At 39.9% G+C, this 26,717-nt stretch overlaps 1 protein-coding gene and 1 non-coding gene across 2 annotated transcripts; both read right to left on the bottom strand.

Annotated features, from left to right (window-relative positions):
• Positions 1-612: 612 nt before the first annotated feature.
• On the bottom strand, positions 613-1,339 carry LOC130981570 (uncharacterized). Its single transcript, XM_057905155.1, has 2 exons — positions 1,302-1,339; positions 613-919 (listed from the first exon to the last, which is right to left on the bottom strand). The coding sequence occupies exons 1-2, from the start codon at positions 1,337-1,339 to the stop codon at positions 613-615; spliced, it is 345 nt and encodes a 114-aa protein (XP_057761138.1).
• Positions 1,340-19,179: 17,840 nt separating this feature from the next.
• LOC130950979 (small nucleolar RNA R71) lies at positions 19,180-19,287 on the bottom strand. The gene has a single exon (XR_009073790.1). It is a non-coding gene; the product is annotated as a small nucleolar RNA R71 (small nucleolar RNA).
• Between the last annotated feature and the right edge of the window lie 7,430 nt (positions 19,288-26,717).

Below are 26,717 nucleotides of genomic sequence, written 5' to 3'. Positions count from 1 at the left end.
ATTTGTCTAAAATTTGTTTGAAAAAATTTGTTATATTTGACAAAATTCGTTAGAAATTTGTCTGAAATAAAATATATTTTTGTTTGAAAATTTTCTAAAATAAAATATTTTTACGTTTGAAATTTGTCTGAAATACATTGTCTTTATATTGGCTAATATGTCTAAAATTCATCTAAAATACATCATAATAGTTAGAAATCAAGCAGATTAATGCCTATTCGAAATCTGTCAAAAAATAATCTGAAAAAAATTTCGGAAAAAATTTCAGACAAAATGTAAATTAGCAACAAGGCTTTTTGGGACAAAAAAACTTCATCCCAATTTTGTTTGAAAGAAAAATTGTCTTTAATTGTTGAAAATGTATCTTAATTTCGTCTCAAAATTCGTCCGAAAAAATCTATTTCTAGTAGTATATAATGGTCCTGTCCAACGGGATTTGAGTTTCCTAGGAAACAGTTTGAGTCTTGAGTTGAAGAGCAGGACCTTCTATCCTGGTTCAAAGACTTTGGAAGATAACTTCCCGTCATGCCACCTCTCTGCCTTTTCCTTATAGATCTTTGAATTCTCAAATGCATCTAAGCGGAATTCATCCAACTGATTTAGTTGGAGTAGTCATTTCTCTCCTGCTACTTTAGCATCAAGGTTAAGGATTCTAGTAGCCCAATATGCTTTGTGTTCTAGTTCCACTGGCAAATGATATGATTTCCCATATAACAGCTGATATTGTGAAGTTCCAATGGGTGTTTTGAAAGCTGTTCTGTATGCCCATAGAGCATCATCAAGCTTTCTAACCCAGTCCTTTCTAGAGGTGCATACTGTCTTCTCTAGGATTCGCTTTAGTTCTCTATTTGAGACTTCAGCTTGCCCATTTGTTTGGGGATGATACAGTGTTGCTACTTTATGGCAAACTCCATAATGGCTTAAGACAGAATCCAAATGTATGTTACAGAAATGAATACCTCCATCACTAATTAGTGTCCTAGGGACACCTAATCTACTAAAGATGTTCTTTTAGAGGAACTTCATTACTACTCTGGTGTCATTAGTGGGTGTTGCTATTGCTTCAACCCATTAGGCACATTATCTACTGCCACAAGGATGTAGGTGTTTGAGTATGAAGGCGGGAAAGGTCCCATAAAATCTATGCCCGATACATCAAACAACTCAATCTCTAGGATTCCTTGCTGAGGCGTACTATGACCATGAGAAAGATTGCCAGCCCTTTGGCTACTATCACAATTACGGACAAACTCTCTAGAATCCTTTAAGAGAGTAGGCCAGTAAAAGCCACTTTGGAGTACCTTGGTGGCTGTCCGCTCATCTCCAAAGTGTCCTCCATAGTCTGAGCCATGGCAATGAGATGATTGAATTTTTTATGGTTTAGAATTGATGAGCGGATAATTTTTACGCTTTTTGGCATTGTTTTTAGGTAGTTTTTAGTAGGATCTAGTTACTTTTTAGTATATTTTTATTAGTTTTTAAGCAAAATTCATATTTCTAGACTTTACTATGAGTTTGTGTGTTTTTCTGTGATTTCAAGTATTTTTTGTTTGAAATTGAGGGACCTGAGCAAAAATCTGATTCAGAGGCTGAAAAAGGACTGCTGATGTTGTTGGATTCTGACCTCCCTGCACTCGAAATAAATTTTTTGGAGCTATAGAAACCCAAATGGCGGGCTCTGAATTGCGTTGGAAAGTAGACATCCTGAGCTTTCCAGCAATATATAATGGTCTTTACTTTGCTCGAGTTTTGACGATGCAAACTGGCGTTCAAACGCCAACTTCCTGCCCCCATTCTGGTGTTAAACGCCAGAAACAGGATAGAAGCTGCAGTTAAACGCCCAAACTAGCATAAAAGCTGGCGTTTAACTCCAAGAAAAGTCTCTACACATGAAATCTTCAATGCTCAGCCCAAGCACACACCAAGTGGGCCTGGAAGTTGATTTCTGCATCATTTACTTATTTTTGTAACCCTAGTAACTAATTTAGTATAAATAGAATTTTTTACTATTGTACTCAGATCTTTGGAAACATCTTTGGACGTTTAGTCCTTAGACCAGATCTTTGGACGTTTAGTCCTTAGACCTAGGTCTTGGTCATTCTGGTTCCCTCTCTGGGGCCGAAGCCAATGAACACCATTATCACTTATGTATTTTCAACAGTGGAGTTTTTACACACCATAGATTAAGGTGTGGAGCTCTACTGTTCCTCATGAATTAATGCAAAGTACTATTGTTCTTTTATTCAATTCAAGCTTATTTCTATTCTAAGATATTCACTTGTACTTCAACCTGAAGAATGTGATGATCCGTGACACTCATCACCATTCTCCCTGATGAACGCGTGCCTAACAACCACTTCCGTTCTACTTGCAATAGCTAGAGTGTGTATCTCTTTGATTCCTAGTCCATGCGTTTGATTGCCTCTCCTGACAACAGAGCCTTCAATTACTTGAAATCAGAGTCTTCGTGGTATAAACTAGAATCAATTTGCAGCATTCTTGAGATCCGGAAAGTCTAAACCTTGTCTGTGGTATTCCGAGTAGGATCTGGGATGGGATGACTGTGACAAGCTTTAAACTCATGACTGTTGGGTGTAGTGACAGACGCAAAAGGATCACTAGATCCTATTCCAACACGAGTGAGAACCGACAGATGATTAGCCATGCGGAAAACCGTAGAGGACCATTTTCACTGACAGGACGGGAGGTAGCCATTGACAATGGTGATGCTCGAACATACAGCTTGCCATGGAGTTTCTGCACACCATAGATTAAGGGTGTGGAGCTCTGCTGTACCTCAAGTATTAATGCAATTCTATTTTCTTTTATTCAATTCTCTCTTATTCTTATTCCAATATATTCATTCGTACCCAAGAACATGATGAATGTGATGATTATATGACCCTCATTATCATTCTCACTTATGAACGCGCGTGATTGACAACCACTTCCGTTCTACATGCAACAGAGCTTGAATGTGTATCTCTTAGATTCCCCAACAGAATCTTCGTGGTATAAGCTAGATAGATGGCGGCATTTATGAGGATCCGGAAAGTCTCACCTTGTCTGTGGTATTCCGAGTAGGATCCTGGGAATCCGGAAAGTCTAACCTTGTCTGTGGTATTCCGAGTAGGATTCCGGTAATGAATGACTGTGACGTGCTTCAGACTCGCAAGTGCTGGGCGTTAGTGACAGACGCAAAAGAATCAAGGGATTCTATTCCAGTAGGCGCGGGAACCAACCAGTGATTAGCTGTGCTGTGACAGAGCGCGTGAGCGTAGTTTTCACTGCGATGATGGGATGTAGCCTTCGGTCAGGTGATGCCTCCAGACGATTAGCCATGCGAGTGACAGCCGCAGAGGACCATTTTCCCGTGAGGATAGAAAGTAGCCATCGTCGAACGGTAAACCCCTATACACAGCTTGCCATGGAAAGGAGTAAGAAGGATTGAGTTGAAGCAGTAGGAAAGCAGGCGTCCTTGAGCCATACAGTATCTCCATATGCTTATCTGAAATTCCCACCAATGAATCTGCATAAGTATTTTATCCCTTTTATTATTTCATCTATTTTCTTATTTCTATTTTTGAACCCATAAACCAATTTAATCTGCCTAACTGAGATTTACAAGGTGACCATAGCTTGCTTCATACCAACAATCTCTGTGGGATCGACCCTTACTCGCGTAAGGTTTATTACTTGGACGACCCAGTACACTTGCTGGTTAGTTGAACGGAGTTGTGAATTCAACCAGTGCCATAATAATGATTTCATACAAATAGTTAGAACATGGATCACAATTTCGTCCACCAAGTTTTTGGCGCCGTTGCCGGGGATTGTTCGAGTATGGACAACTGACGGTTCATCTTGTTGCTCAGATTAGGTAATTTTCTTTTCAAAATCTTTTTCAAAATTTTTCTTTTATTTTTCGTTTTTCTAAACTTTATTTTCGAAAAATAATAATAAAAATACAAAAAATTAAGAAAATCATAAAAATAAAAAATATTTTGTGTTTCTTGTTTGAGTCTTGAGTCAATTTTTAAGTTTGGTGTCAATTGCATGCTTTTAAAAATTTTTCTTGCATTTTTCGAAAATCCCATGCATTCATAGTGTTCTTCATGATCTTCAAGTTGTTCTTGATAAGTCATCTTGTTTGATCTTGATGATTTCTTGTTTTGTGTTGTTTGTTGTTTTTCATATGCATTTTTTGTTTGTTAGAGTCCATGCATTAAAGATTTCTAAGTTTAGTGTCTTGCATGTTTTCTTTGCATCAAAAATTTTTCAAAATTATTTTCTTGATGTTCATCATGATCTTCAAAGTGTTCTTGGTGTTCATCTTGACATTCATAGCATTCTTGCATGCATTCATTGTTTTGATCTAAAAATTTCATGCATTAAATATTTTTGTTGTTTTTCTCTCTCATCATTAAAAATTCAAAAATAAAAAAAAAATATCTTTTCCTTATTTCCCTCCAATTTTCGAAATTTTGGGTTGACTTGGTCAAAAATTTTCAAAATTAGTTGTTTCTTACAAGTCAAGTCAAAATTTCAATTTTAAAAATCTTATCTTTTTTTTTTAAATCTTTTTCAAAAATCATATCTTTTTCATTTTTTTTTATATAATTTTCGAAAATTTCAAAAAAAATATTTTTTCTTTCAAATTATTTTCAAAATCTTTTTCTTATCTTTACATCTAATTTTCGAAAATTCAATAATAATTAATGTGATTGGTTCAAAAATTTGAAGTTTGTTACTTTCTTGTTAAGAAAGGTTCAATCTTTAAATTCTAGAATCTTATCTTGTAGTTTCTTGTTAGTGAAGTAAATAATTTTAAAATTTTTGAATTAAATCTTTTTATCTTTTATTTTATCTTTTTCAAAAAAATTTATCTTTTTCAAAATTTGATTTCAAAATATCTTATCTAACTTAATATCTTCTTGTCTTTTTCAATTTTGATTTCAAATCTTTTTCAATCAACTAACTAACTTTTTGTTTGTTTCATATCTTTTTCAAAACCACCTAACTAATTCTCCCTTTTCTATTTTCGAAAATATCTCTCTCTTTTTCAAAAATTATTTTTAATTAACTAATTGTTTCATGTTTTAATTTTAATTACAACTTATCTCTAATTTTCGAAAATCACTAACCCCTTTTCAAAATTATTTTCGAAATTTCTCTTCTCTTTTCTTCTTCTATTTAATTATTTAATTACTAACACTTCTCTTCACCTCTCTTCATCCAAAATTCCGAATCTCCTTCTTCATTCTTCTACCCCTTTCTTTTTCTACTAACATAAAGGAATCTCTATACTGTGACATAGAGGATTCCTCTTCTTTTCTTGTTGTCTTCTCTTTCATATGAGCAGGAACAAGGATAAAAGCACTCTTGTTGAAATTGATCCAGAACCTGAAAGGACTCTGAAGAGAAAATTAAGAGAAGCTAAATTACAACAATCCAGAAACAACCTTTCAGAAATTTTCGAACAAGAGAAGGAGATGGCAGCCGAAAATAATAATAATGCAAGGAGAATGCTTGGTGACTTCAGAAAGCCAACGTCCAAGTTTGATGGAAGAAGCATCTCCATTCCTGCCATTGGAGCCAATAACTTTGAGCTGAAACCTCAGCTAGTTGCATTAATGCAACAAAACTGCAAGTTTTATGGACTTCCATCTGAAGATCCTTATCAGTTTTTAACTGAGTTCTTGCAGATCTGTGAGACTGTAAAGACGAATGGAGTAGATCCTGAAGTCTACAGACTCATGCTTTTCCCTTTTGCTGTAAGAGACAGAGCTAGAATATGGTTGGATTCACAACCTAAGGATAGCCTGGACTCCTGGGATAAGCTAGTCACTGCCTTCTTGGATAAATTCTTTCCTCCTCAAAAGCTGAGCAAGCTGAGAGTGGATGTTCAAACCTTCAAACAAAAAGATGGTGAATCCCTCTATGAAGCTTGGGAAAGATACAAGCAGCTGACCAAAAGATGTCCATCTGACATGTTCTCAGAATGGACCATATTAGATATATTCTATTATGGTCTCTCTGAATTTTCGAAAATGTCATTGGACCATTCTGCAGGTGGATCTATTCATCTGAAGAAAATGCCAGAAGAGGCTCAAGAACTCATTGACATGGTTGCAAATAACCAGTTCATGTACACTTCTGAGAGGAATTCCGTGAACAATGGGATACCTCAGAAGAAAGGAGTTCTTGAAATTGATACTCTGAATGCCATATTGGCTCAGAACAAAGTGTTGACTCAACAGGTCAACATGATCTCTCAAAATCTGAATGGATTGCAACATGCATCCAACAGTACTAGAGAGGCAGCTTCTGAAGAAGCTTATGATCCTAAGAACCCTGCCATGGCAGAGGTTAATTACATGGGTGAACCTTATAGAAACACCTATAACTCATCATGGAGAAATCATCCAAATTTCTCATGGAAGGATCAACAAAAACCTCAACACGGTTTTAACAATGGTGGACGCAACAGGCTGGGCAATAGCAAGCCATATCCATCATCTTCTCAGCAACAGACAGAGAATTCTGAACAAAACACCTCTAATTTAGCCAATGTAGTCTCTGATCTGTCAAAGGCCACTTTCAGTTTCATGAGTGAAACAAGATCCTCCATTAGAAATCTGGAGGCACAAGTGGGCCAGCTGAGTAAGAAAGTCATTGAAATTCCTCCCAGTATTCTCCCAAGCAATGCAGAAGAGAATCCAAAAGGAGAGTGCAAGGCCATTGACATAGTCAATATGGCCGAATGCACAAGGGAGGAGGAGGACGAAAATCCTAGTGAGAAAGACCTCTTGGGACGTCCCTCAAGCAAGAAGGAGTTTCCTATTAAGGATCCAAAGGAATCTGAGGCTCATATAGAGACCATAGAGATTCCATTAAATCTCTTTCTGCCATTCATGAGCTCTGAAGACTATTCTTCCTCAGAAGAGGATGAAGACGTGACTGGAGAGCAAGTTGCTCAATATTTAGGAGCTATCATGAAGCTGAATGCCAAGTTGTTTGGTAATGAGACCTGGGAAAGTGAACCTCCTTTGCTCATTAATGAACTGGATACTTGGATTCAGAAAATTCTACCTCAAAAGAAACAAGATCCTGGCAAGTTCTTAATACCTTGTACCATAGGCACCATGATCTTTGAAAAAGCTCTGTGTGACCTGGGGTCAGGAATAAATCTAATGCCACTCTCTGTAATGGAGAAGCTGGGGATCATTGAAGTACAACCTGCCTTGTTCTCATTACAACTGGCAGACAAGTCATTGAGACAAGCTTATGGAAATTAGAGGACGTGTTAGTAAAGGTTGAAGGCCTTTACATCCCTGCTGATTTCATAATCTTAGACACTAGGAAGGAAGAGGATGATTGCATCATCCTTGGAAGACCTTTCCTAGCCACAGCAGGAGCTGTGATAGATGTCAACAGAGGTGAACTAGTCCTTCAATTGAATGGGGACTACCTTGTGTTCAAGGCACATGGCCATTCCTCTGTGACAAAAGAGAGTAAGCATGAAGAGCTTCTCTCAGTTCAGAGTCAGGAAGAAGAGCCCCCACAGTCAAACTCTAAGTTTGGTGTTGTGAGGCCACAACCAAACTCTAAGTTTGGTGTTAAGATCCTATATCCAAACTCTAAGTTTGGTGTGGACAACTATACAACATTGACCTGATCACCTTGTGGCTCCATGAGAGCCACTGTCAAGCTATTGACATTAAAGAAGCGCTTGTTGGGAGGCAACCCAATTTTATTTATCTAATTTCTATTTTATACTATTTTATTGTTATTTTGTGTTTTATTAGGTACATGATCATGAGGAGTCACGAAAAAATCAAAAAAATTAAAAACAGAATCAAAAACAGCAGAAGAAAAAAAAATTTCACCCTGGAGGACGCACAGGCTGGGGTTCAACGCCAGTAAGGTGCATCTGGCCGGCGTTCAACGCCAAAACAGAGCACCATTCTGGCGCTGAACGCCAGAAACAAGCAACATCCTGGTGCTGAACGCCAGGAATGTGCCCAGAAAGGAAAAAACTGGCGCTGAACGCCAGTAACAAGCATGAAACTGGCGTTCAACGCCAGAAACATGCTTTACATGGGCGTTGAACGCCCAGAATGTGCACCAATGGGCGTTTAAACGCCAGAATGGTGTGCCAAGGCATTTTACATGCCTATTTGGTGTAGGGATGGAATTCCTTGACACCTCAGGATCTGTGGACCTCACAGGATCCCCACCTACCTCGCCCTCTCTCTCTCTATTCATGGTCATCCCTTCTATTTTTCATTCACCACCCACATTTATCCACTCTTCCCCATACACCCCACCTACCTTTACAATTTAACTTCTCCTTCCCACCTAATCCCACCCATATAGCCGAATCCATCTCCCATCACTCTCCTCCATTTTCTTCTTCTTCTTCTTCTTCTTCTCTTATTTCTTCTCTTGCTCAAGGGCGAGCAATTTTCTAAGTTTGGTATGGTAAAAGCATAGCTTTTTGCCTTTCCATAACCATTAATGGCACCTAAGGCCAGAGACATTCAAAAAAAAAAAAAGAAGAAGACAAAAGCTTCCACCTCTGAGTCCTGGGAGATGGAAAGACTAATATAAGCCGTCATAGCTCAGTGGTAGAACATGTGGCTGCAAATCAAGAGATCCCTGAGATACCTCAGGGGATAAGTTGTCCTCCACACAAATATTGGAAGCAACTAAGGGTGGAACATCATGAGCACTCCATCATTCTCCAAGAAATAAGAGAAGATCAAAGAGCAATCAGGGAGGAGCAACAAAGGCAAGGAAGGAACATAGAAGAGCTTAAGAACATCATTGGTCCTTCAAGAAGAGGGCGCCACCTTCACTCAGGTGGATTCATTCCTTGTTCTTATTTCTTTCTGCTTTTTGGTTTTTAATGTTGTGTTTATCTATGTTTTGTGTCTTTATTTCATGATCATTAGTATGTAACCATGCCTTAAAGCTATGAATAAAATCCATTAATCCTTCACTTCTCTTAAATGAAAAATGTTTTAATTCAAAAGAACAAGAAGTACATAAATTTCGAAAATAGCTCTTGAATTTAATTTAATTATATTGATGTGGTGGCAATACTTTTGTTTTCTGAATGAATGCTTGAACAGTGCATATGTCTTTTGATCTTGTTGTTTATGAATGTTAAAATTGTTGGCTCTTGAAAGAATGATGAACAAAGAGAAATGTTATTGAGGATCTGAAAAATCATGAAATTGATTCTTGAAGCAAGAAAAAGCAGTGAAAAAGAAAGCTTGCAAAAAAAAAATTTGAAAAAAAAATGGCGAAAAAAAGAATAGAAAGAAAAAGAAAAAGCAAGCAGAAAAAGCCAGTAGCCCTTAAAACCAAAAGGCAAGGGTAAAAAGGATCCAAGGCTTTGAGCATCAATGGATAGGAGGGCCCAAGGAAATAAAATCCAGGCCTAAGCGGCTAAATCAAGCTGTCCCTAACCATGTGCTTGTGTCATGAAGTTCCAAGTGAAAAGCTTGAGACTGAGTGGTTAAAGTCGTGATCCAAAGCAAAAAGAGTGTGCTTAAGAGCTCTGGACACCTCTAACTGGGGACTCTAGCAAAGCTAAATCACAATCTGAAAAGGTTCACCCAGTTATGTGTCTGTGGTATTTGTGTATCCGGTGGTAATACTGGAAAACAAAATGCTTAGGGCCACGGCCAAGACTCATAAGTAGCTGTGTTCAAGAATCAACATGCTTAACTAGGAAAGTCAATAACACTATCCGAAATTCTAAGTTCCTAGAGAAGCCAATCATTCTGAACTTCAAAGGAAAAAGTGAGATGCCAAAACTGTTCAGAAGCAAAAAGCTACAAGTCCCGCCCATCTAATTATAATTAATATTCATTGATATTCTGGAATTTATAGTATATTCTCTTCTTTCTATCCTATTTGATTTTCAGTTGCTTGGGGACAAGCAACAATTTAAGTTTGGTGTTGTGATGAGCGGATAATTTATACGCTTTTTGGCATTGTTTTTAGGTAGTTTTTAGTAAGTTTAAGCTACTTTTAGGGATGTTTTCATTAGTTTTTATGTTAAATTCACATTTCTGGACTTTACTATGAGTTTGTGTGTTTTTCTGTGATTTCAGGTAAATTCTGACTGAAATTGAGGGATTTGAGCAAAACTCTGAAAAAGGCTGACAAAAGGACTGCTGATGCTGTTGGAATCTGACCTCCCTGCACTCGAAATGGATTTTCTGGAGCTACAGAACTCCAAATGGCACGCTCTCAACGGCGTTGGAAAGTAGACATCCAGGGCTTTCCAGCAATATATAATAGTCCATACTTTATTCGGAAATTGACGACGTAACTTGGCGTTGAACGCCAAGTTCATGCTGCTGTCTGGAGTTAAACGCCAGAAAAACGTCATGATCCGGAGTTGAACGCCCAAAACACGTCATAACTCGGAGTTCAACTCCAAGAGAAGCCTCAGCTCGTGGATTGATCAAGCTCAGCCCAAGCATACACCAAGTGGGCCCCGGAAGTGGATTTATGCATCAAGTACTTACTCATGTAAACCCTAGGAGCTAGTTTATTATAAATAGAACATTTAACTATTGTATTAGATATCTTGGAACGCATAGTTCTTAGACCATGGGGGCTGGCCATTCGGCCATGCCTGGACCTTTTACTTATGTATTTTCAACGGTGGAGTTTCTGCACACTATAGATTAAGCGTGTGGAGCTCTGCTGTACCTCAAGTATTAATGCAATTCTATTTTCTTTTATTCAATTCTCTCTTATTCTTATTCCAAGATATTCATTCGTACCCAAGAACATGATGAATGTGATGATTATATGACCCTCATTATCATTCTCACTTATGAATGCGCGTGATTGACAACCACTTCCGTTCTACATGCAACAGAGCTTGAATGTGTATCTCTTAGATTCCCCAACGGAATCTTCGTGGTATAAGCTAGATAGATGGCGGCATTTATGAGGATCCGGAAAGTCTCACCTTGTCTGTGGTATTCCGAGTAGGATCCTGGGAATCCGGAAAGTCTAACCTTGTCTGTGGTATTCCGAGTAGGATTCCGGTAATGAATGACTGTGACGTGCTTCAGACTCGCAAGTGCTGGGCGTTAGTGACAGACGCAAAAGAATCAAGGGATTCTATTCCAGTAGGCGCGGGAACCAACCAGTGATTAGCCGTGCTGTGACAGAGCGCGTGAGCGTAGTTTTCACTGCGAGGATGGGATGTAGCCTTCGGCCAGGTGATGCCTCCAGACGATTAGCCATGCGAGTGACAGCCGCAGAGGACCATTTTCCCGTGAGGATAGAAAGTAGCCATCGTCGAACGGTGAACCCCTATACACAGCTTGCCATGGAAAGGAGTAAGAAGGATTGAGTTGAAGCAGTAGGAAAGCAGGCGTCCTTTAGCCATACAGTATCTCCATATGCTTATCTGAAATTCCCACCAATGAATCTGCATAAGTATTTTATCCCTTTTATTATTTCATCTATTTTCTTATTTCTATTTTCGAACCCATAAACCAATTTAATCTGCCTAACTGAGATTTACAAGGTGACCATAGCTTGCTTCATACCAACAATCTCTGTGGGATCGACCCTTACTCGCGTAAGGTTTATTACTTGGACGACCCAGTACACTTGCTGGTTAGTTGAACGGAGTTGTGAATTCAACCAGTGCCATAATAATGATTTCATACAAATAGTTAGAACATGGATCACAATTTCGTCCACCAATGCACAGGTACCAAATTTTGCAATTATGTTTGCTCGCACAAGGTGTGCTCGTGCGCTCAACAGATTGTCCTTCCCAACGTGTGCATGCGCACAAGACTATGCGTGTGCACAGGTTGTAAAATTTCATTGGATGTGCACGCGCAAAGGTTGTGCTAGCGCTACCAACTGAAAGCCTTCCCCTGTGTGTACGTACGCACAAGGCTGTGCGTGCACACATACCAGAAATCACAAAATTCTACAACTTTGTAGAATTTCATATTTTTACACCAAACTTTGAATGAACATAACTCTCTCTAACTTTGAATCATCAATAACCACATCAATCCAAACCTATCCAATAGGTCACTAGCCTAAGTGTCCATAAATATTATATACTACATAGAAGAAACCGAAACCATACCTTGGCCAATTCCCAATATGCCAAAATCCCAAATTGAGCACAGGCAAGCTTTCCACCATAATTCAAACTATCAATCAACTCCAATCAAGCACCAACAAGGTCCACAATTTCCAATAATCACAACTTCAAGCTATAACACACATAATTTACAATAATTCAACCTAAGGCTCATCATAATCAAAATTTCACAAGGCTTGAAGAGCAACTCACCTTACCCAACAGTTTTGGACGCCAAATCCAATGCTAATCAAAGGCTAGAGTGCACCTAAACACCCAAAATCACAAAATTCCACTTAATCAAAAGCCCTAAATTTTCAAAATTTTGAAGAGAAGAACTGAGAAGATTTCATGGTTACCTCACCAGTTTCTTGGATGAGTTTTGTAGAGCTCTTCGCAAGGAACGCGTGGCCGTAAACAGTGCGGCGATCGAAACTCCGTAGCTCAAGATATGAGCTTGTGAAGATGGTGATGAATAGTGACTTTGGAGGTTTCTCTTCTTCCCCTTTTTCAGCTGGTGTATGTGTGTTTAACGGCTGGTGGGTTCATTAAAAGGGATTATATATGTTGGGCTTGGGCCCAACTTGGGCCCGGTCCAACCCGTTAGCGTTTTTAGCCCATTTGGCCCAACTTTGGGCCAAACCTTTAAAATTAACGCCCGATTTTTGACTTCTAGGTTTTTGACTGTTTTCACTTTTTCTCGCGCAGTACCGGGCAGACTTAAACTAGTTCAACTGCCGGTTCACAGTTTTTTCCGGAACCTAATTTAAATCCTCAAATTCTCACTCTAGATTTAAATCAAATTTAAAAATCATATTTAAATTCTCAAATTCTCAAATCATATTTAAATCCTCAAATACTCACTCTAGATTTTTGGAACCTAATTTGGGAAATATTAATTAACTAATTAGGCGGTTGATTAGTCCCGGTTCTTACAGCCTTCAGTTACTATGAAGTGGCATTTCTTCTAGTTTAGAACTAGATTTGTTTCTTGGCATCTTTTCAGAACTAGGGGAAGATGAGAAAGGCAGGAGTCAAATGAGTCTCCGAAAATAGAGAAGTCATCCATGAACACTTCAAGGAACTTCTCTATCATATCAGAGAACATGGATAGCATACATCTCTAAAAGGTGGCAGGTGCCTTACACAGGCCAAATGGCATTTGCCTGTAGGCAAACACGCCAGATGGGCATGTGAATGCTGTCTTTTCTTGATCCTGTGGATCTACTGCTATTTGATTATACCCAGAATATCCATCCATGAAACAATAAAAAGCGTGCCCTATTAGTCTCTATAGCATTTGGTCAATAAATGGTAAAGGAAAATGATCCTTTCTGGTGGCGTCATTGAGTCTTCTATAGTCAATGCACATACGCCACCCTGTAACTGTCCTTTTAGGGATCAGTTCATTCTTTTTATTATGAACCATTGTCATGCCTCCCTTCTTGGGAACAACTTGGACAGGGCTCACCCAGGGGCTATCAGAAATGGGATAAATGATCCCAACCTCCCAAAGCTTAGTGACTTCCTTCTGCACTACTTCCTTCATAGATGGATTCAATTGCCTTTGTGGTTACACCACTGGTTTCGCATTATCATCCAGCAAGATTTTATGCATGCATCGGGCTGTGCTAGTTCTCTTAAGGTCACTTATAGTCCACCCAAGGGTGATCCTATGTGTTTTGAGCACTTTAATTAGTGCTTCTTCTTCCTGTGGCTCTAAAGCAGAGCTTATGATCACAGGATAAGTATCTCCATCTCCTAGAAATGCATATTTCAAGGAGGAAGGTAATGGCTTAAGCTCAAGCTTTGGAGGCTTCTCCTTTTCCTCAGAGGTTTCCAGAGGATCCTCTAAGTTAGACTGTTCATCAGTAAGGATGTCATTCAACTCTTCCTTAAGACTTTCGGCCATGTTGACTTCTTCCACCAGGGAATCAATGAAGTCAATGCTCATGCATTCCTCAGGGATGTCTGGATGTTGCATAGCTTTGACAGCATTCAGTACAAACTTTTCCTCATTGACTCTCAGGGTTACTTCCCCTTTTTCAACATCAATGAGGTCCATCCTATAAATAGGAAGGTTCTCCCTAGGATAAGGGATGAACTCTTGTGCCCTTCTGTGTCCAACACTACAAAGTCAGTGGAAAAAGCAAGTTGAAGGCATATGCAGGTTGGTTTGACTTCCTCAGTCAAACAAAGCTTCTTTATTAAGGAAGCAGGTATTAGGTTGATGTTTGCTCTAAGGTCACATAAGGTTGTCCTTGTACAAGCATCACCTAGAGTGCATGGTATCATAAAGCTTCCATGATCCTTAAGTTTCTCTAGTAGGCTATTTTGAATGATTGCACTGCACTCTTTAATAAGGAGGACTGTTTCTGTCTCTCTCCAATCCTTCTTATGACTCAGAGTGTCCTTCATGAACTTAGTATAAGAAGGTATCTGTTCAAGAGCCTCTGCAAAAGGGATCTTGATCTTTAATGTTTTGAGATAATCCGCAAAGCGGGTAAATTGTTTATCCTTTTCCTCTTGACAGAGTTTCTTAGGAAATGGCATCTTAGCCTCATACTCATCAACCTTGGTTGATGAAGGCCGAGTGCCATGTGTGTTGGAAGGGGAGTTACTAGCTTGCTTAGGAGGGTTGTTATCAGTCTGTGACTGACCTCCCTTGCTTGGGTGTTCAACGCTCATGCTTTTGCTCCCTTCTTGGCGTTTGACGCCAGGGGCATCACTCTATTGTGGGTGTTCAATGCCAAGGATGCTGCCTCCTTGGGCGTTTGAACGCCTAGTCTCTACCCTTTCCTGGCATTCAACGCCAAGAGTGATACCTCCCTGGGCATTTGAACGCCCAGAGTTATCTTGTGCAGAGACCTGGTTATCCTCTGTTATTTGTTTTTTCCCTAACTTCCTGTTGTTCTGAGGTTGGGTATTCAAGGTTTTCCCATTCCTTAGTTGAATAGCCTAGCATTCCTCTGTTATCTGCTTAGATAACTGCTGTCTTGTTTGACTCAGCTGTGCTTTTACATTCTTGTTAGAAGCCTGAGTTTCTTGCAAAGCCTCTTGCAGTTCTAGTAGTTGCTGGGGAAGGGCGTGCAGTTATTGAGTCAATGGGCCATTCTGTTCTGGAGGGTTAGGTTCAATAGATACTGTCTTAACCTCTCCTTTCATAGATGTCTCACCAGCTAAGTACAGATACTGGTTAATGGCAACTGTCTCAATAAGCTCTTGAGATTCTTCAATGGTCTTTCTCATGTGAATGGAACCACCAGCAGAGTGGTCCAAAGACATTCTAGCCATGTCTGAAAGTCCATAATAGAAGATGTTTAGTTGTACCCATTCTAAAAACATTTCAGTGGGACATTTTCTTGGCATCTGATGAGCAGATAATTTATACGCTTTTTGGCATTGTTTTTAGTATGTTTTTAGTATGATCTAGTTAATTTTTAGTATATTTTTATTAGTTTTTAGTTAAAATTCACTTTTCTGGACTTTACTATGAGTTTGTGTGTTTTTCTGTGATTTCAGGTATTTTCTGGCTGAAATTGAGGGACCTGAGCAAAAATCTGATTCAGAGACTGAAAAGGACTGCAGATGCTGTTGGATTCTGACCTCCCTGCACTCGAAGTGGATTTTCTGGAGCTACAGAAGCCCAATTGGCGCGCTCTCAACGGCGTTGGAAAATAGACATCCTGGGCTTTCCAGCAATATATGATAGTCCATACTTTGTCCAAGATTTGATGGCCTAAACCGGCGTTCAAAGTCACCTTCAGATTTCCCAACGTTAAACGCCGGAACTGGCACCAAAGTGGGAGTTAAACGCCCAAACTGGCACAAAAGCTGGCGTTTAACTCCAAGAAGAGTCTCTACACGAAAATGCTTCAATGCTCAGCCCAAGCACACACCAAGTGGGCCCGGAAGTGGATTTTTATGTCATTTACTCACCTTTGTAATTCTTAGGCTACTAGTTCCCTATAAGTAGGACCTTTTACTATTGTATTTTTATCTTGGTTCTTCTGGTTCCCTCTCTGGGGGCCGAAGCCAATGATCACACTATCACTTATGTATTTTCAACGGTGGAGTTTCTACACACCATAGATTGAGGTGTGGAGCTCTGCTGTACCTCGAGTATTAATGCAATTACTATTGTTCTTCTATTCAATTCCGCTTGTTCTTGTTCCAAGATATCACTTGTTCTTCAACTTGATGAATGTGATGATCCGTGACACTCATCATCATTCTCACCTATGAACGTGTGACTGACAACCACCTCCGTTCTACCTTAGATTGGGTGAATATCTCTTGGATTCCTGATACACGATGCATGGTTGATCGCCTGACAACCGAGTGCTCGCCTGACAAACGAGCCAGCCATTCTGTGAGATCAGAGTCTTCGTGGTATAGGCAAGAACTGATGGCGGCATTCAAGAGAATCCGGAAGGTCTAACCTTGTCTGTGGTATTCTGAGTAGGATTCAATGATTGAATGACTGTGACGTGCTTCAAACTCCTTAGGGCGGGGCGTTAGTGACAGACGCAAAAGAATCACTGGATTCTATTCCGGCCTGATCGAGAACCGACAGATGGATAGCCGTGCCGTGACAGGGTGCGTTGAACATTTCCACTGAGAGGATGGGAGGTAGCCACTGACAACGGTGAAACCCTTGCATAAGCTTGCCATGGAAAGGAGTAAGAAGGATTGGATGAAGACAGTAGGAAAGCAGAGAGACGGAAGGGAACAAGCATCTTCATTCGCTTATCTGAAGCTCTCACCAATGATATACATAAGTATCTCTATCTTTATCTTTATGTTTTATTCATATATCATCTATACCCATTTGAGTCTGCCTGACTAAGATTTACAAGGTGACCATAGCTTGCTTTATACCAACAATCTCCGTAGGATCGACCCTTACTCGCGTAAGGTTTATTACTTGGACGACCCAGTGCACTTGCTGGTTAGTTGTGCGAAGCTGTGTTTATGCCATGGTATTGAGCACCAAGTTTTTGGGGCCATTACTAGGGATTAACTGAGTTGTGAAAAGTAGTGATCACAATTTCGCACACCAAGTTTTTGGCGCCGTTGCCGGGGATTGTTTCGTGTATGGACAACTGACGGTTCATCTTGTTGCTTAGATTAGGTATTTTTCTTTAGAGTTCTTAAGAATGAATTCTAGAGTTTCATGATGATCTGTTGAAGTCTGGCTGGCTGTGAAGCCATGTCTAATCTTATTGGACCGAGGTTTCAACTGATCATCACAAGAGCTTGTTGATTTCTATCAAACTTGCTATTGGAGCAATGATCTGCTGAGGCTTGGCTGGCCATTGGCCATGTCTAGTGTTTTGGACCGAAGCTTTCTTTGAAAGCTTGGCTGGCTGTGAAGCCATGTCTAATTCCTGGACCGGAGTCTTAGACTAGCATTGCAATGATTCCTGGAATTCGAACTAAGAATTCTGAAACCTTTATTTTCTATTTTCATATAATTTTCGAAAAAACACAAAAAAATTTTCAAAATCATAAAAAACCAAAAATATTTGATGTTTCTTGTTTGAGTCTAGTGTCTAATTGTAAGTTTGGTGTCTTGCATGCATTGTTTATTTGATCTTGGTTCTATCTTCAAGTCAATAGTACAGGGAACTGCAGATTCAGAACATGCAGCAGAGGAATTACACAGAAAAAGCTGGGCGTTCAAAACGCCCAGTGAAGAAGGACAGACTGGCGTTTAAACGCCAGCCAGGGTGCCTGGTTGGGCGTTTATCGCCCAAAAAGGTAGTGCATTGGGCGTTAAACGCCAGAATGTGCACCATTCTGGGCGTTTAACGCCAGGATGGCACAAGGGGGAGGATTTTGTTTTCAAATCAATTTTTTTCAAGTTTTCAAAGTTTTTCAAAATCAAATCTTTTTCAAATCATATCTTTTCAATCAAATGTTTTCAAAATCAATTTTTTTCCTTTTTCAAAGATACTTACTAACAATTAATGATTTGATTGAACATTTTAAGTATGTTGCCTTTTCTGTTGAGAAAGGTTTAATGTTTGAATCATATCTTTTCTTGTTAGGCAAGTCATTAATTTTTAAGATCAAATTTTTTAAATTTGTTTTCAAATCATATCTTTTCAATCATATCTTTTTAAAACCATAACTTTTTAATCATATCTTTTCAATCATATCCTTTTCAAACTAGTTTTCAATCATATCTTTTTGGTTTCTTTTTCTTTTGCAAAAATCACTTAATTTCTTTCCCACTTTTAGTTTTCGAAAATTATCAATCAATTTTTCAAAATGTTTTCAAAATCTTTCACTTAATTTTCGAAAATTTCTTCCCCTCTTCTCACATCCTTCTATTTATGGAGTACCACTCCTCCTCAATGCACAATTCAAACTCTATCTGATTAAGTTCGAATTCTTCTACCTTTTCCTTCTAAATTCTTCTTCTCTGACACCTCAAGGAATCTCTATACTGTGACATAGAGGATTCCACATTTTCTTGTTCTCCTCTCTTTCATATGAGCAGGAACAAAGACAAAGGCATTCTTGTTGAAGCTGACCCTGAACCTGAAAGGACCTTGAAGCGAAAGCTAAGAGAAGCTAAGGCACAACTTTCTGTAGAGGACCTAACAGAAATCTTCAAAAAAGAAGAACCCATGGCAGCCGAAAACAACAACAATGCAAGGAAGGTGCTGGGTGACTTTACTGCACCTACTCCCGACTTCTATGGGAGAAGCATCTCTATCCCTACCATTGGAGCAAACAACTTTGAGCTTAAGCCTCAATTAGTTTCTCTAATGCAACAGAATTGCAAGTTCCATGGACTTCCATTGGAAGATCCTCATCAGTTTTTAGCTGAATTCTTGCAAATCGGTGACACTGTCAAGACTAATGGGGTTGACCCTGAGGTCTACAGACTTATGCTATTCCCTTTTGCTGTAAGAGACAGAGCTAGAATACGGTTGGACTTACAACCTAAAGACAGCCTGAACTCTTGGGAAAAGCTAGTCAATGCCTTCTTGGCAAAGTTCTTTCCACCTCAAAAATTGAGTAAGCTTAGAGTGGAAGTCCAAACCTTCAGATAGAAGGAAGGTGAATCCCTCTATGAAGCTTGGGAAAGATACAAACAATTAATCAGAAAATGTCCTTCTGACATGCTTTCTGAATGGAGCATCATAGGTATTTTCTATGATGGTCTCTCTGAACTATCCAAGATGTCTTTGGATAGCTCTGCTGGAGGATCTCTTCATATGAAGAAGACGCCTACAGAAGCTCAAGAACTAATTGAAATGGTTGCAAATAACCAATTCATGTACACTTCTGAAAGAAATCCTGTGAACAATCGGACAAGTCAGAAGAAAGGAGTTCTTGAGATTGATACTCTGAATGCCATATTTGCTCAGAACAAGATATTGACTCAACAAGTCAATTTGATTTCTCAAGGTCTGTCTGGAATGCAAAATGCACCAAGCAGTACTAAGGATGCTTCATCTGAAGAAGAAGCTTATGATCCTGAGAACCCTTCAATGGAAGAGGTGAATTACCTAGGAGAACCCTATGGAAACACCTATAATTCTTCATGGAGAAATCACCCAAATTTCTCATGGAAGAATCAAGAGAGACCTCAACAAGGTTTCAACAACAATAATGGTGGAAGAAGTAGGTTTAGCAATGGCAAGCCTTTTCCATCATCTTCTCAGCAACAGACAGAGAATTCTAAGCAGAATCACTCTGACTTAGCAACCATGGTCTCTGATCTAATCAAAACCACTCAAAGTTTCATGACTGAAACAAGGTCCTCCATTAGGAATTTGGAGGCACAAGTGGGACAGCTGAGTAAGAAAGTTACTGAACTCCCTCCTAGTACTCTTCCAAGCAATACAGAAGAAAATCCAAAAGGAGAGTGCAAGGCCATCAACATGGCCGAATTTGGAGAGGAAGGAGAGGAAGTGAACGCCACTGAGGAAGACCTCAATGGGCGTACACTAGCCTCCACTGCGTTCCCCAATGAGGAACCATGGGAATCTAAGGCTCAAAATGAGACCATAGGGATTCCATTGGACTTGCTTCTGCCTTTCATGAGCTCTGATGAGTATTCTTCCTCTGAAGAGGATGAGTATGTCACTGAAGAGCAAGTTGCTAAATACCTTGGAGCAATCATGAAGCTAAATGACAAGTTATTTAGAAATGAGACTTGGGAGAACAAATCTCCTTTGCTCACCAAAGAACTGGATGACTTGTCTAGGCAGAAATTACCTCAAAAGAGACAAGATCCTGGGAAGTTTTCAATACCTTGTACCATAGGCACCATGACCTTCAAGAAGGCTCTGTGTGACTTAGGGTCAAGTGTAAACCTCATGCCTCTCTCTGTAATGGAGAAGATAGGGATCTTTGAGGTGCAAGCTGCAAGAATCTCACTAGAGATGGCAGACAACTCAAGAAAACAAGCTTATGGACTTGTAGAGGATGTTCTGGTAAAAGTTGAAGACCATTACATCCCTACTGATTTCATAGTCCTAGAGACTGGGAAATGCATGGATGAATCTATCACCCTTGGCAGACCCTTCCTAGCCACAGCAAAGGCTGTGATTGATGTTGATGGAGGTGAACTGATCATTCAAGTGAATGAAGAATCCTTTGTGTTTAAGGCTCAAGGATATCCCTCTGTCACCATGGAGAGAAAGCATGAAGAGCTTCTCTCAAATCAAAGCCAAACAGAGCCCCCACAGTCAAACTCTAAGTTTGGTGTTGGGAGGCCACAACCAAACTCTAAGTTTGGTGTTGAACCCCCACATTCAAACTCTAAGTTTGGTGTTGGGAGGTTCCAACATTGCTCTGAGCATTTGTGAGGCTCCATGAGAGCCCTAGGTCAAGCTACTGACAATAAAGAAGCGCTTGTTGGGAGGCAACCCAATGTCATATTTTATCTATTTTCCTTTGTTATTTTATGTTTTTTGTAGGTTGATGATCATGAGAAGTCACAAAATCAATTGAAAAAGCAAAAACAGAATGAAAAACAGGAAGAAAAATAGCACACCCTGGAGGAAGAACCTACTGGCGTTTAAACGCCAGTAAGGCTAGCAGATGGGTGTTTAACGCCCAGTCTGGCACCATTCTGGACGTTTAACGCCAGAAAGGGGCACCAGACTGGCGTTAAACGCCAGGAAAGGGCAAGAACCTGGCATTAAACGCCAGAAATGGGCACCAGCCCGGCGTTTAACGCCAGAATTGGCTAAAAACGCAATTTTGCATGCCATATGGTGCAGGGATGACTTTTCCTTGACACCTCAGGATCTGTGGACCCCACAGGATTCCCACCAACCCCACCACCCTCTTTCTTCTTCACCCATTCACCAATCACCTCAATACCTCTTCCCCAAAAACCCTTCACCTATCAAATCCCATCTTTCTCTTCACCACTCACATCCATCCTTCACAAAACCCCACCTACCTCACCCTTCAAATTCAAACCACTTTCCCTCCCAAACCCACCCATACATGACCGAACCATGAGCCCCCCTCTCCTATATAAACCCTTCTTCACCCTTTCACTTTCACACAACCTAAACACCACTCCTCCCCCTCTTTGGCCGAACACAAAGCCATTCCCTTCTTCCTCATTTCTTCTTCTTCTACTCTCTTCTTTCTTTTTTTGCTCGAGGACGAGCAAACCTTTTAAGTTTGGTGTGGTAAAAGCATTGCTTTTTGTTTTTCCATAACCATTTATGGCATCCAAGGCTGGAGAAACCTCTAGAAAGAGGAAAGGGAAGGCAAAAGCTTCCACCTCCGAGTCATGGGAGATGGAGAGATTCATTTCAAGGGTGCATCAAGACCACTTCTATGAAGTTGTGGCCTTGAAGAAGGTGATCCCCGAGGTCCCTTTTTCACTCAAAAAGAGTGAATATCCGGAGATCCGACATGAGATCCGAAGAAGAGGTTGGGAAGTCCTTACCAACCCCATTCAACAAGTCGGAATCTTAATGGTTCAAGAGTTCTATGCCAATGCATGGATCACCAAGAACCATGATCAAAGTGTGAACCCGGATCCAAAGAATGGGCTTACTATGGTTCGGGGGAAATACTTGGGTTTTAGTCCGGAAAATGTAAGGTTGGCATTCAACTTGCCTATGATGCAAGGAGATGAACATCCTTACACTAGAAGGGTCAACTTTAATCAAAGGTTGGACCAAGTCCTCACTGACATTTCTGAAGAGGGCGCCCAATGGAAGAGAGATTCAAGAGGGAAGCCGGTTCAATTGAGAAGGCATGACCTCAAGCCCGTGGCTAGAGGATGGTTGGAGTTTATCCAACGCTCAATCATTCCCACTAGCAACCGGTCTGAAGTGACTCTAGACCGGGCCATCATGATCCATAGCATCATGATTGGAGAAGAAGTAGAAGTTCATGAGGTTATAGCCCAAGAACTCTATAAGGTGGCGGACAAGTCCTCTACCTTGGCAAGGTTAGCCTTTCCTCATCTCATTTGTCACCTCTGTTATTCAGTAGGAGTTAACATAGAAGGAGACATCCTCATTGATGAGGATAAGCCCATCACTAAGAAAAGGATGGAGCAAACAAGAGACCCCTCTCATCATGAGATCCCTGAGATGCCTCAAGGGATGCACTTTCCTCCACAAGACTATTGGGAGCAACTGAACACCTCCCTAGGAGAATTGAGTTCCAACATGGGACAACTAAGGGTGGAGCACCAAGAACATTCCATCCTCCTCCATGAGATTAAAGAAGATCAAAGAATCATGAGAGAGGAGCAACAAAGACAAGGAAGAGACATTGAGGAGCTCAAGCACTCCATAAGATCTTCAAGAGGAAGAACAAGCCGCCATCACTGAGGTGGACCCGTTCTTTAATCTCCATGTTCTTTATTTTCTTGTTTTTTTTTTTTCAAAAATTTATGCTTTATGTTTGTCCATGTTTGTGTCTTATGATCATTAGTGTCTTAGTGTCTATGCCTTAAAGTTATGAATGTCCTATGAATCCATCACCTTTCTTAAATGAAAAATGTTTTAATCACAAAAGAACAAGAAGTACAGGATTTCGAATTCATCTTTAAAACTAGCTTAATTAGTTTGATGTGGTGACAATACTTTTTGTTTTCTGAATGTATGCTTAAACAGTGCATATGTCTTTTGAATTTGTTGTTCATGATTGGTTGGCTCTTGAAAGAATGATGAAAAAGGAGACATGTTACTGAGGATCTGAAAAATCATAAAAAAATGATTCTTGAAGCAAGAAAAAGCAGTGAATACAAAAAAGAAAAAAGAAAACGGAAAAAAAAAGGGAGAAAGAGAAAAAGAAAGAAAAAGAAAGAAATAAAGTTGTGATCCAAGGCAAAAAGAGTGTGCTTAAGAACCCTGGACACCTCTAATTGGGGACTCTAGCAAAGCTGAGTCACAATCTGAAAAGGTTCACCCAATTATGTGTCTGTGGCATGTATGTATCCGGTGGTAATACTGGAAGACAGAGTGCTTTGGGCCACGGCCAAGACTCAAAAAGTAGCTGTGTTCAAGAATCATCATACTTAACTAGGAGAATCAATAACACTATCTGGATTCTGAGTTCCTAAAGAAGCCAATCATTCTGAATTTCAAAGGATAAAGTGAGATGCCAAAACTGTTCTGAGGCAAAAAGCTACTAGTCCCGCTCATCTAATTTGGAGCTAAGATTCATTGATAATTTGGAGTCTATAGTATATTCTCTTCTTTTTATCTTATTTGATTTTTATTTGCTTGAGGACAAGCAACAATTTAAGTTTGGTGTTGTGATGAGCGGATAATTTATACGCTTTTTGGCATTGTTTTTAGTATGTTTTTAGTATGATCTAGTTAGTTTTTAGTATATTTTTATTAGTTTTTAGTTAAAATTCACTTTTTTGGACTTTACTATGAGTTTGTGTGTTTTTCTGTGATTTCAGGTATTTTCTGGCTGAAATTGAGGGACCTGAGCAAAAATCTGATTCAGAGACTGAAAAGGACTGCAGATGCTGTTGGATTCTGACCTCCCTGCACTCGAAGTGGATTTTCTGGAGCTACAGATACCCAATTGGCGCGCTCTCAATGGCGTTGGAAATTAGACATCCTGGACTTTCCAGCAATATATGATAGTCCATACTTTGCCCAAGATTTGATGGCCCAAACCGGCGTTCAAAGTCACCTTCAGATTTCCCAGCGTTAAACGCCGGAACTGGCACCAAAGTGGGAGTTAAACGCCCAAACTGGCACAAAAGCTGGCGTTTAACTCCAAGAAGAGTCTCTACACGAAAATGCTTCAATGCTCAGCCCAAGCACACACCAAGTGGGCCCGGAAGTGGATTTTTATGTCATTTACTCACCTTTGTAATTCTTAGGCTACTAGTTCCCTATAAGTAGGACCTTTTACTATTGTATTTTTATCTTGGTTCTTCTGGTTCCCTCTCTGGGGGCCGAAGCCAATGATCACACTATCACTTATGTATTTTCAACGGTGGAGTTTCTACACACCATAGATTGAGGTGTGGAGCTCTGCTGTACCTCGAGTATTAATGCAATTACTATTGTTCTTCTATTCAATTCCGCTTGTTCTTGTTCCAAGATATCACTTGTTCTTCAACTTGATGAATGTGATGATCCGTGACACTCATCATCATTCTCACCTATGAACGTGTGACTGACAACCACCTCCGTTCTACCTTAGATTGGGTGAATATCTCTTGGATTCCTGATACACGATGCATGGTTGATCGCCTGACAACCGAGTGCTCGCCTGACAAACGAGCCAGCCATTCCGTGAGATCAGAGTCTTCGTGGTATAGGCAAGAACTGATGGCGGCATTCAAGAGAATCCGGAAGGTCTAACCTTGTCTGTGGTATTCTGAGTAGGATTCAATGATTGAATGACTGTGACGTGCTTCAAACTCCTGAGGGCGGGGCGTTAGTGACAGACGCAAAAGAATTACTGGATTCTATTCCGGCCTGATCGAGAACCGACAGATGGATAGCCGTGCCGTGACAGGGTGCGTTGAACATTTCCACTGAGAGGATGGGAGGTAGCCACTGACAACGGTGAAACCCTTGCATAAGCTTGCCATGGAAAGGAGTAAGAAGGATTGGATGAAGACAGTAGGAAAGCAGAGAGACGGAAGGGAACAAGCATCTTCATTCGCTTATCTGAAGCTCTCACCAATGATATACATAAGTAACTCTATCTTTATCTTTATGTTTTATTCATATATCATCTATACCCATTTGAGTCTGCCTGACTAAGATTTACAAGGTGACCATAGCTTGCTTCATACCAACAATCTCCGTGGAATCGACCCTTACTCGCATAAGGTTTATTACTTGGACGACCCAGTGCAGTTGCTGGTTAGTTGTGCGAAGCTGTGTTTATGCCATGGTATTGAGCACCAAGTTTTTGGGGCCATTACTAGGGATTAACTGAGTTGTGAAAAGTAGTGATCACAATTTCGCACACCAGCATCCTTCTATACCTCTCCCAAGCATCATAAAGAGATTTTTTATCTCCTTGTCTGAAGCCTTGGATGTCCAGCCTCAGCTAGGTCATCTTTCTTGGAGGGAAGTATTGATTTAAAAACTTGTCTACTAACTGTTTCCAAGTTTTTAAACTAGCTTTGGGCTGGTTATCCAACCACCTCTTTGCTTGGTCCTTTATATCAAAAGGAAATAGTAATAATCTGTAGACATCTTGGTCTACTCCCTCATTTTGTACCGTGTCAGTAATTTTTAAGAAATCAGCCAAGGACTCTGTAGGTTCTTTGTGAGGAAGTCCAGAGTAATGGCAGTTTTACTGCACTAGAGTAATGAGTTGAGGGTTTAGTTCAAAGCTACTTGCTCTGATGTGAGGTATGCTAATACTTCTTCCATAGAAGTCAGCAGTGGAATTTGTATAAGATCTGACAACGAGAATTTAGTGTTAGTCTAGAATTTCACCAAAATAGAATTCCATTGTTGAAGGTATAGTCTAGACTAACAATTAACTCCCAAATCAAATGTTTTAAATCCAAATTATAATAACCGAGATCGAGAGTACTTCAACCTCGGGTCGTTCTCCCTAGGAGTTGCAATGAAATGTACATTTATTGGCTCTGGGAAAGCATGGGGGATTGGGAATGCAAGAAAGAGCATGTAATGTAAATAGCAAGAAAGTAAATGAGCATGCAAGGGATTAAAAGAAAGCAACTAAAAGCATTGAAAATGGAAATTAAATGCTAAAAATGACTCATGGTGATAATTGGGGAATTTAGAATTCCTATCCTAGTTATGGACCACAAACATGGCAATTGTGTGGAGTCAATGCAAACTAGTCAATCCTCCTTGAGAATTAGTCAAAAGAGCGTAATTGATCTCAATCCATAAGTCCTAGTCAACTCACTAATTACTTAGTGAAAGACTAGCGTCAATAGAAACCAAACCAATTAACTATTCTCACACAATACAGAATGGACATCCACAACTCAATTTCACCCAAACACCCAATTTCTCAACCAAGAGTGTGAAAAGTAAACATGCAAGGAATTAAAAGTCAAAGCGATAAAAGTCGAAAGCAAGTAAAGTCAAAGCAAGTAAACTTCAAA

This window comes from Arachis stenosperma, chromosome 1, assembly GCF_014773155.1.
Source record: "Arachis stenosperma cultivar V10309 chromosome 1, arast.V10309.gnm1.PFL2, whole genome shotgun sequence".
NCBI lineage: Eukaryota > Viridiplantae > Streptophyta > Magnoliopsida > Fabales > Fabaceae > Arachis > Arachis stenosperma.
Note: the sequence above shows the minus strand (reverse complement) of the source record. Positions and strands in the feature narration are given on the sequence as shown.